Source organism: Triticum aestivum, chromosome 2B (assembly GCF_018294505.1).
Source record: "Triticum aestivum cultivar Chinese Spring chromosome 2B, IWGSC CS RefSeq v2.1, whole genome shotgun sequence".
NCBI lineage: Eukaryota > Viridiplantae > Streptophyta > Magnoliopsida > Poales > Poaceae > Triticum > Triticum aestivum.
The window spans coordinates 411,240,943-411,254,731 of NC_057798.1; the positions used below are offsets into that span (position 1 = coordinate 411,240,943).

Here is a 13,789-nt window from a genome sequence, read left to right on the forward strand (position 1 = left end):
CACCCTGCCGCATTTGAAACACTCCGGCCCGTCTGCCTCCTCCACGGGGATCAGGGCGTCAGCCGACCCCTTCGAAGCCTCGGGGCCGGCCGCCAGCAGCAGCGGCGCCGGGCCGCCCCCCTTGTGCTTCGGCTTCTTGGCCTGCGGGTCCCCGCCCCGCTCACCGCCCGGAGGGAGCTGGGACTCCTTCCGCTTGAGCTCCTTTTTCTGCTCGAGCCCCCGCCGCCGGTACTCCTCCTTCTTCTTCTTCTTGCGCTCGCGCTCCTCTTGCTGCTTCCGTTCCTGCTCAGCGAGCCACCATGGAGGCGGCGGCCCCCAGCCCCCGTCCTCCGCCGGGGTCGCAGGCACCTTGGCGAGCGCCTTCGCCCGCAGATCCTTCTCGCGCTGGCGCTCCGCCGCCGGAATCGGAGGCGACATGGGAGGCTTGTCACCACGGCGGGAGCCCATCCTCACCGCAGTGGCGTATGAGCAAGAAAGGGGAGGGGGAGGGACGGAGCGGTGCAGACGGCGAGCAAGATGCCCGAGGCGCCGCACCTGCGAAGGGGATGCGGGAAACCCTAGCGACAGATCTAGGGTTCCCTTTGGCACCCACAGCCACCTATATATAGGGGCTGGCGACCGCGGCTTCTCCTTCGCGATGGGCCCGGGCCGAGGCGCAGGCTCGCAGCAGGCGACCAGTCCTGTCTGGGCTGGCCCCGACACAGCGGAGAGCCCCTGCCCCCCTCCTGGCCCGGAAGCAGGTGGGCGCGACGCGGGACCCCTCGGCCCCGCCGGCACGGAAACTTGCAGGCCCAACGCAGAGTCCCCTGGCCCACCCCCTAGCAGGCTGGGCCAGTCAAACTGGCCCACCAACGGAACAAGCCCATCCGCCGGTTCCCCGGAAACCCTAGCCAGGTTCCGCGAGTCCCCGGCCCTACCAGCCCCGCCGCCGCCGTCGCCGACCCCTGTCGGCTCCGACGAGCACACAGGAGCCTGAGGGAGCTCCGCCAGCACCAGATCCCGGCGACCCGCCTCCGGAATGGCGCACGAGCGGCCCTCAGGGCCCGCATCCACCCCCTTCGGCGGACGCCAGATCCGAGCCGCCAGGTGGCGGTCTCCCTGCCCACCAGGAGCAAAAGCACGCCGCCGGCCGGCCGCGAAGGAGCCCCCGAGCTCCTCCGCACGGGCGATGAAATCACCCACCGAGCACCCTGCACTGGGCCTCGGCGAACCACCGGAACCACCATCACTTGCCTGAGAACATACCTCGTCGTCGTCGATGTCGGAGTCGAGCCCCTCCAGCGCCCAGAACCGGCTGCCGGAGAAGGACGGAGCAAGGGGCCGCCCCTCGGGCAGCACGCCCCACCGCGGCCGCCCCGCTGCAGGCCGCACCGCCGTCCAGCCGTCCGCCTCCGCCGCGGCGCCCGCCGCATCGCCCTTCGCGTCGCCCGACCCAAACGCATCGCCCTTCGCGTCGCCCGACCCAAACGCATCGCCCTCCGCGACGCCCGACCCAAACGCCATCCAGTCATTTTCCTTTTTTTTCATCATTGTATTTTGCTAGTTGTCATTGCTGCTTTCTTCCTTGCTTGGGCAGTCCGTAGTAAAGCTTGCAATATTTCAATCATGGGACAGAGTGGCAATGACAAGTAGCGGAAAGCCAACTATGTAAAAGAATAGATGTAACTCCCAATCATGCAAGCCTCATTTTTACGGGATGAACATGAGAGGGCATTGCAGTTTTTCATGATAAGATAATGGGCGCAGACAACAAAAATTGACGAGCCTAACACTTATCTTTTTTGTTCATTGTTTACTCATTAAATAGTAATTATACTGTTTCCCCTTGCTTAATTTGTTTTATTTAGAAATAAAAGCACCAGTTGTTGAGCCTTCTAGAAAAAAAAAATCGTCATAAGCTTGTCCCTGGGAGCAAGATTTTGTATGTGACTTTCTAGACAAATAAAAAAAATCCTGAAATAGAACAATAAAGATTTAGTTGGTGCGACAGAGATTTTTTTTTGTTGGTTATGTAGCAAAGTCGTTACTACCATCTTGTGAGTTCATCCTAAAAGCCATATGTATTCAAACAACTTAACGACGAGTACCATATATCTGTAAACTTTGCCTCTTCATCTTCGAAGCACGTGCCCCATGGAGTCAATCACTGTGTATTGCCAGTGTGCTGGCCCTCATGCCCCATTGAATTACACTGCTTCTGGGGACCACCATTGATGTCCCTGCAAGCCTGCAAGGCACCTAAGGCTAGGTGTGGCCGTGTGGCGGCAGAGGCTGAGGAACCTTGAGGCGCTTCATTTTGCTGTCAGCAGCGCGTCTCCTCATGGCACCTACAGATTCGTCCTCTTGCCAGAGCTTCTAGCTATTCGGTGCCACTGATCTCATCCTCTCCATAGCACCTTCAGTCACTGCCAACTGAGCTTGAGCCACATGATTTGATCTTTGTTTTCTTTTTTTTTTACTGGAATGGCAGGTGCTCTGCCTTTTCATTTAAGAGAGGGAAAAACTGTACAACGTGCTGTCAAAGCAACCGGGAATGCAACTAAAAAGACACCAGCAGCCAATTTTTCTTTTCCAGAGATGCAAACTGCATCCTGGCAGAAAAACTACAAGACTACTCCCACGCCTCCTTAAGGAGGCCTAACTCATCTCTGATCAAAGAGCAAACACCCGCAGCATTCAGTTGTTCATGCCTGAAGATCCTTCTATTGCGCTCATTCCAAATGTTCCAAGCCACAGAAGGTCTTAGATTGCTGCTACCCTGCGCGGTAAACAATTGAAGCACCTAAACAAGTACTGTAGGTGTTAACTTTTGTACAAGAGCTTAGTGAATAGTAATAATCTCTCCCCTTGAGCATTCATCTATAAGCACTTTGCGTTACATGTGCTCTTAGAGTATTTCTTCCTTCAAACTGCCCCTTAGGTCACTTTTCTATGGTGTTTCAACTAGCTTACATCACAGGGTGCTATATTGCCTAAAAATTACTTGTATCTAGGTGCCATTTAAAACATACTTCCAAAGTATAAATAAGATAAGATACAAAAGTAGTTACAAAGCCTGAAGTTTATAAGTTACAGTAGCACCCATTTCACCTCGGGCCAGATAAAATCGATGCTTCAGGTGGAACTGAATATGTTGATTGATTATGCTGGACAGACATTACTGGATTTGCATTCATAAGGTTGCAATCAATGTTAGTTTCTATATTCATTGAACCTTCCAGTACCTTGACCACCGATGACATTGAAGGCCTTCTACTGCTATCATTTTGCAGGCACCACATTGCAAGCTTCAACAATTGAACTGCTTCCTCTTGGTGTAAGACCATGTCCTCACTATGGTTGTCAATCAAATCGATAAACTGATTATCTTCAGCCTTTTTCTGTAACAATTTGATGAGCTGAACACTCTCCTCGGGAAGAGATATGTCAATATTTTTTCTTCCACAAATTACTTCCATGACAACAACTCCAAAGCTGTAGACATCAACTTTTTCAGTGATTTGGGACGTTAACCATTCAGGTGCCAGATACCCAGGTGTGCCCCTCATCATTGTCATTACTTTGCTTTGGTCCCTGTCTATTAGCTTAGATAGTCCAAAATCAGCCACTTTGGCATTGAAATTCTCATCTAAGAGAATATTTTGTGGTTTGATGTCCAAATGAGCAATTATTCGCCTGCACTCCTCGTGGAGATAGCATAGGCCTTTGGCAATATCTAGAATGATCCTGTGCCGGGTGCACCAATCAAGAGGGGCATTGTTATGGCGGTAGTAGATCCACCTATCAAGTGACCCTCTCGGTACATATTCATATACTAAAAGTCTTTCAGATTTCTCTGCACAAAAGCCGATCAGCCTAACAAGATTGATGTGTTCAATGCTGCCAATAGTCTCGACTTCAGCCAAGAATTCTTTCTTTCCTTGTCTAGCACCTTCCAAACGTTTTACTGCAACTCTCTCTTCACCTATTTTCCCTTCAAAAACTGTTCCAAACCCACCACCTCCGAGCTTTTTACTGAAGTCTCCAGTGCATTCTCTCAAGTTTTCGAACGTGTACCTCACTGTCATTCCAGGAATTTGGTCAAAATCTAATTCTTCATCTAACTCTTGGTACTTCTTCTTCCTTCGCACATAAAGAATGACAGCAATGACTAGCAGTACAAGAATAGTAATAGCTCCAAGTGTAGCACCTAACATCACCTTCTTTTTGTTTGCATTAGAGGCAGAAGTTGAGGGGCTAAGCTGCACCTTGAGGTAAGCAGAGGAGTTGTAGTGAACAATTTCAGGTTGTATTGATTGCAAGGAGAAGACCCTTGTCACCCACAGACACGTTCCATCGGAATCATTCTGGCCATACCTGAACATCACGGCCCTGCAGGAGCAGTTCTTCAAGCAAGCTTGCTTACAGTCTTCTCCGTTTGTTGCATTCACAACGATGTGGCCGGCGTCAAAATAAGAAACGTCTGTAAGAGTCAACAACTGATGGTGTTGCATTTCCTGACAAGAGATTGGAGTCAGTGACACACAACCAAGATTTGGCTTCCGCTCATCGACCGGCTTGAAGTAGCTTGAACTAGAATTATTCTGAAGCGGACAAACACATTGCCCCCCTGTGCATATACCATACTCTCCACATACTGTTGGAAAGGCACAATCATCAGGGAATAGTTTGATTACATCAGACACTACAGCCCATTTTGCATCTGCATTAGACCATTCGTAGAGCCTCAGGTGCCCATCTGACTCCAATCTCATGTACTGGGTGGAGTTAGCTGCTGGTAATTGGATACTCGTGTGTGATTCATCTGGTTGCTTGGACTGCACAGAGATGCTGAGGCTGCCATTCATGAAGGTAACCTCTGTTGCATCCTTTCCTGTCTTGTTTTTGTTCACCGATTTCGAAAAATAGACTTGTGGTGGTGTGGATCCGACATAAGCATACAATCCATCAGGTTGAACTGTCATGTACAACTGAGTCTCTGTCGAATTTGTTGCAGACGTACTTGCTACGAGCCTCATACCTTCGAGAAGTGACTGCCCAGGGACCAACGCATCAGTAGGGTGAGCAAATGACTGCCACAATGTTGCATTTTTCTGATCAAACAACACCAAATTACCGACCTCGGTGATCATCATGCCAGCTACAGACCGCCCAGAGCTGCTGCTCGACCAGACCAGGCTAGCATCAGCATCACGAAGGACCAAGTTTCCATCCGAGGAAAGCTCAAGGGTCGCGTTCTCTCTGACAGGGCGAGCCCGGTTGGCAGACCAGACCACCTGTGGAGTCCCAGTGGTCGGCATGGTGATCTTGGCACCACTATTGGTGTAGACAATGAAGACGGCGAAGAGGAACAAGTCGCAGGGGGAGGCGCAGACGAATCCTGCGGCGAAGGAGGGGCCATAGAAGGTTTTGGGTGAACGGAGGACAATGGCCCGCACGGCTGAACCATCGGAGTAGCTGACGCTGTGTGGGAGGAAAGCTTTGTTGTTGATCCACAGCGTGGAGAGGTTCACTGCGGGGTAGTCGAAACGCTGCGACGCAGAGAGCAATGGTGCTGCAGCTGCAAGCACGATGAACAAGAGAAGGTAGAGACCGGCAGGGCCCATGGAGACTGTAAGAAGAAGCAGCTCTTGGCTTACGACTTTAGGAGAGAAAAGGAGCAACAAACGGGGGCTAGTGCGGGGATGAGCTTTCAGCGGAGAAAAGATCTCACCCGGTTATGCAGAATCAGTGAAGCAGATGTGAGCTCCGTGGAAAGTACTACTAGTAGTCAACAAGTCTTCGTCTTGCTATTTCAGCATCCCAAGTTCACAACCATGCCCATACCACGCGGTGTTTTGGGCGCTTTGTGTTTGACCGTCGCCGAAAGGTGACTTATTGGCTGCTCCTGCAGGCCCAAGTCATTGTCAGGTTGGTTGGATGCTTGTCTCGTGGTTTAGAGCTATTTTAAAGAAGAAAATGTGTAGATGCCACAGAAATTACTACTAGAGTATTCTCGGAGTAAATGCAGTCCTCTTGCTACTTTCCTTGTGCACATCGTGAAAGATGAGTCACGATGATTACTTAGGCAAACTAATCAAGCAAGCATGGGTATATGCAAGGCAACTACTAGGTCAGCTTTTGCTTATAATAATCTAATTAACGGTGGTGCTGTTGGCCGCCGGATCGGAAAGACGGGCTCGCCTTCCTCTGGTCATACCAGCTGTATTTCTCTTGGGATTTTTGCAGGTTGGATTAGTCCGACTACTTCCAAATGATCATTCGTTGGTTGGTTGGTTGGCTACTTCTGTCGGGCCAGGGCATTGGCATGGTAGGTGAAGATCCGCGCCTGACTGCGTCAACCGGTTGCTTTTCCGTGTGCTCGTACCGTGGTCTTGAGCATACTGCTTTTCTCCTCTCCTTCCCTGCTAGTATATGAATAGGAAGGACAACACGTGTTGACTCAGCGAACGAAATTATGGAAGTGTATGGTGGGGGCATCCTCTTGCTACTATGGTTAGAGCAACTCTAGCAGAGTCTTCATACTGTGATCGTCATAATAAATATAGAGCGTTGTATGAATTCCCTCCAAAATTAAAAATTCCACACATCAAGCAATCTGGACATGGTTCTGACAGGTTGCATCAACAAAAGGATTAACCGGCGGCATGGCCAAATCACATGTCGTCTTCATGTGCACCGTTGCCTCCCCCGGCGTGTGCATCGTCCCTTTTCTGATGTGTGCAGTTTGCTCTTCTTCAAGGTTCCTCAAGCTCCTAGAACGAACGATGATATCCCACGCCTTCGCCCAAAATTTTCGAGCCACTGGATCCATTGTACTCAGATCCATCATGATAAACTGACTCTGGGTGATTTGGTGGTCATCTCTCAGCCGACCGCCTTAACTTGGAGCTTACATGACTCCATCTTCGCCTTAAGTTGATGCCTCTTCTCCTCAATGTCTAGCTCGTGAATCGACGACGTTTGTCCAGGAATCACAAGTCACACTATTGAGAAATGATTTGGCATTGAGGGTCGATTCCCCCAAATTCAGAAAACCGTTCCTAAATCACAAATATTGCACATTTGCCAACATTTTTCCACTGTCACCTTGCATTCTATTGAACAAAGACCTAATACAAGAAAAACTATGGTTTTATTACCACATCTTCATTGTTGATCTGACATGTGACTGGGAAGCCACTCTCGCTAGCTGCAGGGAAGTGGGGAGGGGCAAAGGCATCGACGATTCCCTTTTCCTTCTTCTTTGGTCCCTTCGCTGATGACCGTTGCGGCACAGACGGGGGGAGCTCACTGCCTCTACACGGGGCATAGGCACCTCAGTCCGGACTCATCACCGGCAAGGTTGAGTGATAGAGGCAAATGTGTCCCGTCTTTCGATGAGCTGCCGACTATCGTTTTTGGATGGAGTAGACTTTGACGATCCGACTACGAACGTGCGAGGACGTCACGCCTTAGCAATCGCTAAACCAACTCCGAGAGGTTATTGACCACGCGGGAGCACGATCAACCTGACCACGAGGGTCTATTTCCTGCAAGCAAACGAAGAACAAGCAAGAAACTAAGATTGCAATCCGAATATTGCGAATGAAAGACGAAAGCTTTATTGATCAAGTGGGATTCTGTGACGTCTTGGTATGGTCGTTGAACACAAACGAAGTATGCGAAGCTGCAGCTATGGCGAACTTTTAATCTAAACAAAACTCAAAGTCTAAACGACGCCCTAAGTGCTTTATATATGGAGGAAGAGGGGGGAATTTCGTGGCCCTTGGGGAAGGGGTCCGAAACCAACCCTATCTCTTGTTTTCCCACACATACGGACTCTAAAAACAGCTTATACTCAAGTATTTCGAAATTACATGGGCCTGGCCCAATAATAAGGTGACACATCACCTAGAATAGCCTTTGGACGAAAGTTATGAAGTGGCATCTTGTATATTTCGTCCAAGGCTTCATGCACTCATTATGGTGGCTTCAACGTCATGAAATCATCACTCGTAACTTTGTTCTTGTTCCCCTTGCGCATGCCATCATCTCCATGCTTGTTCTTGCTCCAATGTTCATCCTTCTCCAAGCTAGGCCCTTCATTTGTAAGCCAAACAAATGTATCCAATTTAGGCAGCATCATATCCTCATGAACATTAGAATCATTACCAAGAAACGAAAGCATCTGATAATTCAATTGGCGTGCGCGAGCTCTAATAATTGGTCCAGTATGTATAGCAGCAGGGGATGTGGGTGTAACAATGGTATTGATGTCCTCATCATCCTCCCCTTCTTGAAATGAAGTCGACCTCGACGGAAGCTCATCTTCCTCACCCAAATAAGGCTTCAAATCTGCAATGTTCAGACCATCATACACATGCAAAACTAGTGAAAGCACAAACAGCAGCAGCAACTCGTCTCTCCTCGGGATATTGTAAACATGTAAAACGTTGTTCAGTTTCTAACTCACAAGTAAGATATATATCAGGAACATATCTACCCTCAAATGGTGGAATATTTAATTTCAGTTTAGGAACATGGTCATGATCTCGTACCTGAGGTGGTGGTGCAGGCCTACCATTGCGATTATTTGCATGTGGATGATCTGGTGCTGGTGCTGGTGGTTGCACGTAGTTTTGATTTTGATCAACCTCATCCTCATAATCGCCCGCATAATCGTCATCCTCCTTGGCACCAGCAGCAGCAGCAGCAGGAGCCACAGAAGCACCAGAATTTTGACCAAGCTCAAGGGGAACGTGTTGTGCTCGTCCCACTTGATTTGGAAGGCGACGTTGTAGTTGATGTTGGTGTTGTTGTTGTAGAGGTGCAACAGGTGCAGCCGGCGCTGGTTGTGGAAGATGCGCAAGCAATTCATTAAACTTGTTATCAAGCTTTGTTTCAAATGTCTTCTCAATGCCATCTATCATCTCCATGGCCTCTTCAAATATGTTTAGCACATCTTGCACCTGTCCACTCATCATTTGCTGAAATTTATCATGTAGCTGTTTGTTCGTCATTTTCTCCCAATCAGTCTTATCGGCTTGTGATCCTGCCATGGTTAGTAGCAATAGAAACACAAAAGAATATGATCCTACAGACTACTAGGAATTGGTGGTGGTAGTGGTATGTGCTACCTCTTGAGCACTGCGTTGGTTTTTCCTTGAAGAGGAAAGGGTGATGCAGCAAAGTAGCGTAAGTATTTCCCTCAGTTTTGAGAACCAAGTTATCAATCCAGTAGGAGGCTCCTCAAAAGTCCCTCGTACCTACACAAACAAACAAGAACCTCGCAACCAACGCGATAAAGGGGTTGTCAATCCCTTCACGGTAACTTGCGAAAGTGAGATCTAATAGAGATAATAAGATAAAATAAATATTTTTGGTATTTTTATGATATAGATTGGAAAGTAAAGATTGCAAAATAAAAGTAGATGGAAACTTATATGATAAAAGATAGACCCGGGGCCATAGGTTTCACTAGTGGCTTCTATGAAGATAGCATAAGTTTTACGGTGGGTGAACAAATTACTGTCGAGCAATTGATAGAAAAGTGCATAGTTATGAGATTATCTAGGCATGATCATTTATATAGGCATCACGTCCGCAACAAGTAGATTGAAACGATTCTGCATCTACTACTATTACTCCACACATCGACCGACTCCTGCCTGCATCTAGAGTGTTACGTTCATAAGAACAAAGTAACGCATTAAGCAAGATGACATGATGTAGAGGGATAAACTCAAGCAATATGATATAAACCCCATCTTTTTATCCTCGATGGCGACAATACAATACGTGCCTTGCTGCCCCTGTTGTCACTGGGAAAGGACACCGCAAGATTGAACCCAAAGCTAAGCACTTCTCCCATTGCAAGAAAGATCAATTTAGTAGGCCAAACCAAATTGATAATTCGAAGAGACTTGCAAAGATAACCAATCACACATAAAAGAATTTAGAGGAGATTCAAATATTTCTCATAGATAAACTTGATCATAAGCCCACAATTCATGGGATCTCGACAAACACACCGCAAAAAGAGTTACATCGAATAGATCTCCAAGAAGATCGAGGAGAACTTTGTATTGAGATTCAAATAGAGAGAAGAAGCCATCTAGCTAATAACTATGGACCCGAAGGTCTGTGGTAAACTACTCACAATTCATCGGAGAGTCCTTGGAGATGATGTAGAGGCCCTCCATGGTCGATTCCCCCTCCGGCGGAGCGCCGGCGAAGGCTCCAAGATGAGATCTCGCAAATACAGAAGGTTGCGGCAGTGGAATTAGGTTTTCGTGGTGCTCCTGGATGTTCTGGGGTACATGGATATATATAGGAGGAAGAAGTAGGTCGGTTGAGCCACGAGGGGCCAACGAGGGTGGGGTGCGCCCACCCCCCCTAGGGCGTGCCGGGCACCCTCATGGCCGCCTCGTTTGCTGCTTGACGTCCACTCCAAGTCTCCTGGGTTGCGTTTGTTCCAAAAAGATCACTCCCGAAGGTTTCATTCCGTTTGGACTCCGTTTGATATTTTCCTTTTCTTCGAAACACTGAAATAGGCAAAAAAACAGCAATTCGGGTTGGGCCTCCGGTTAGTAGGTTAGTCCCCAAAATGATATAAAAGTGTAAAGTAAAGCCCATAAACATCCAAAACAGGTAATATAATAGCATGGAACAATCAAAAATTATAGATACGTTGGAAACGTATCAGTATGTCACAAATCCTTCAAGCGAATCTCAAATTCTTACCAGTTCTTACCCAGCAACAGGTGGTGATCGGCAATCGTTGTAGTCAAAACTCTCAAAGCTTGGATAGAGCGATTACCAGGGAGAGTCAAACAAACGAAGTAGATGTATGTGGAGCTGGGAAGGCTTATAATATGGTAGCAAAAAGGGTCAGCAATAATCAATTCAGAGATGCAAAGTTGCATAAACGCTCAACGACGGTACTGTACTGGTCCTAGGCTAGACCGTGCTAGAGACACGAGCCTAGAACACTAACAAAATCACGACGTGGCACGTAATCAAGGGAGGAGCACACTCTGAATTTTCTCTCTCTTTTTTTTCACTTTTTTGCACATTTTTCCTCTTTTTTTTTGCTCCGCAACAAAAAAAATTCGGAAAAGTCTACAAATGGTCTAAAAACTGCCTAGCCAGAATTTTCCAGACTTAGTTTTTTTAAACTGGAACTATTTTTCTACTGCGGGTAACACAGAAGTTCGGGAGTCCTTCTCTGTCACGACTCAGAGTGTTGCGTGATCTGGAAGTCAAAAACAAAGCAACAAATACTGGACTCGGACTAGGATTGGTGGCGGAGATGAATCTGGTGGAAACTCGGTGAAAGATCATGGATGCCGCCTAGAGGGGGGGGGGGTGAATAGGCGCTTTAAAATAATTATGGTTTAGGCTTGAACAAATGCGGAATAAACCTAGCGGTTAATTTTTCAAGCACAAAACCTACAACAACTAGGCTCACCTATGTGCACCAACAACTTATGCTAAGCAAGATAAACAACTAAGTGATAGCAAGATATATGACAAGAAACAATATGGCTATCACAAAGTAAAGTGCATAAGTAAAGGGCCCGGGTAAGAGATAACAGAGGCACGCGGAGACGACGATGTATCCCGAAGTTCACACCCTTGCGGATGCTAATCTCTGTTTGGAGCGGTATGGAGGCACAATGCTCCCCAAGAAGCCACTAGGGCCACCGTAATCTCCTCACGCCCTCGCACAATGCAAGATGCCGTGATTCCACTAAGGGACCCTTGAGGGCGGTCACCGAACCTATACAAATGGCAACCCTTGGGGCGGTCACCGAACCCGTACACTTTAGCAACCCTTGGGGATGGTCACCGGTACCCGTCAAATTGCTCGGGGCGATCTCCACAACCTAATTGGAGACCCCGACGCTTGCCCGGAGCTTTACACCACAATGATTGAGCTCCGAACACCACCAACCCTCTAGGGCGCCCAAGCACCTAAGAGGAACAAGCTCAAGGGTACCAATCACCCAAGAGTAATAAGCTTCTCAACTTGTAACTTCCACGTATCACCGTGGAGAACTCAAACCGATGCACCAAATGCAATGGCAAGGGCACACGGAGTGCCCAAGTCCTTATCTCCCAAATCCCACCAAAGCAACTAATGCTAGGGAGGAAAATGGGAGGAAGAACAAGAAGGAGAACACCAAGAACTCCAAGATCGAGATCCAAGGAGTTCCCCTCACATAGAGGAGAAAGTGATTGGTGGAAATGTGGATCTAGATCTCCTCTCTCTCCCCCCCTCAAAACTAGCAAGAACCCATGGAGGGATTGAGAGATAGCAAGCTCGAAGAAGGTCAACAATGGGGAAGAACACGAGCTCAAGAGATAAGGTTCATTGGGGAAGAAGACCCCCTTTTATAGGAGGGGGAAAATCCAACCGTTATGCTCACAGCCCGCACAGAGCGGTACTACCGCTCCTACGAGCGATACTACCGCTAGGGCGTCAGAAGCCCAATGAAACAACACTGCAGAGGGGCAACAGGGCGGTACTACTGCAGGAGCGGTAGTACCGCCTGCCCTTGCGGTACTACCGCGCGACCACGGATGAAAAAAATAACTGCCGCACCTACAACTGCTGGATCTAGCTACGAGAAAAAGTCGGCACGGTACTACCGCTCACAGGGAGCGGTACTACCGCGTAGGGGCGGATGTAAAAAATTACATCCGCGCCTACTACCGCACACAACAGCGCCAGGACACGAGGCAGCGGTACTACCGCTCACCAGGAGCGGTACTACCGTGTAGGGCGCGGAAGTAAAAAATTACTTCCGCGCCTACTTCCATGCGCGCCAGCGTTCTAGGCTAGATGCAGCGGTACTACCGCTCACCAAGAGAGGTACTACCGCTAGCCCTTGCGGTACTACCACTCCCTTGAGCAGTACTACCGCACGCCATAGAGGCTTTAGCACTTGGAGGCCTACTTCAAATAAACCGGAACTGCCATAACTTCTGCAAATGAGCTCCGAATTGAGCAAACTCAAGCTTGTTGGATACAAGACAACGAGTAGCATCAAAACAGTGAAAAGAGAGAGGAGATCTAGGAGGCAGGGGAGGTATGCCTAACAAAATGGAGGAGAGAAATCTCCAACAGAGAAGAACCGGCAGAGCCTCCAACATCGAAAACATCATAGAAGAAGCATGTGAACTCCGTTTTCGAAGAACTCGAGCTTGTCATCAAGATGACCATAAGCTCCAAATCTCACAAAGAGAACCAAACAAGAACCAAGAAAGATGATGCAAGGATGCAATGGTTTGAGCTCTCTATGAACAATATGATCAAGCTACTCATCAAGAGCCCTCCTTGATAGTACGACAATCGATCCTATAACCTGGTCTCCTAACTACCACCGTGAGACCGGTAAAATAGAAAACCTATCAAGGGTAAACCTTTGCCTTGCAAATGGTCCACTTGATCTAGATGATGACGATCTTGACTCCCTCAAGTTGGACCACCTTTCTTGATTTCGTTGGCTCGATGAAGACTAGTTGATTGCTCCCCCATACTCCATTATGGGTGAGCCACTCTTCCGCACATCTTCACAAATCCATTGTTACCACAATGGACGGCAGGCTTCAAGCATTTGATCTCTTTGTGATGCTCCACTTGAACTTGCACACCGCATCCTAACCCCACAAAGAACTCTCACGAATATCATGGGTTAGCACACAAAGCGTAATGGACAATTCTTACCATACCATGGGATCACTTGATCCCTCGGTACATCTTGTACGCTTTGTGTGTTGAATCTTTCCAACTCTCTTCATT

The 13,789-nt window shown here is 48.2% G+C and overlaps 1 protein-coding gene across 1 annotated transcript; it reads right to left on the reverse strand.

Moving 5' to 3' along the window:
• Positions 1–1,730: 1,730 nt before the first annotated feature.
• LOC123045200 (G-type lectin S-receptor-like serine/threonine-protein kinase SD2-5) lies at positions 1,731–6,090 on the reverse strand. Its single transcript, XM_044468159.1, has one exon. The coding sequence runs from the start codon at positions 5,604–5,606 to the stop codon at positions 3,087–3,089; it is 2,520 nt and encodes an 839-aa protein (XP_044324094.1). The 5' UTR covers positions 5,607–6,090; the 3' UTR covers positions 1,731–3,086.
• Between the last annotated feature and the right edge of the window lie 7,699 nt (positions 6,091–13,789).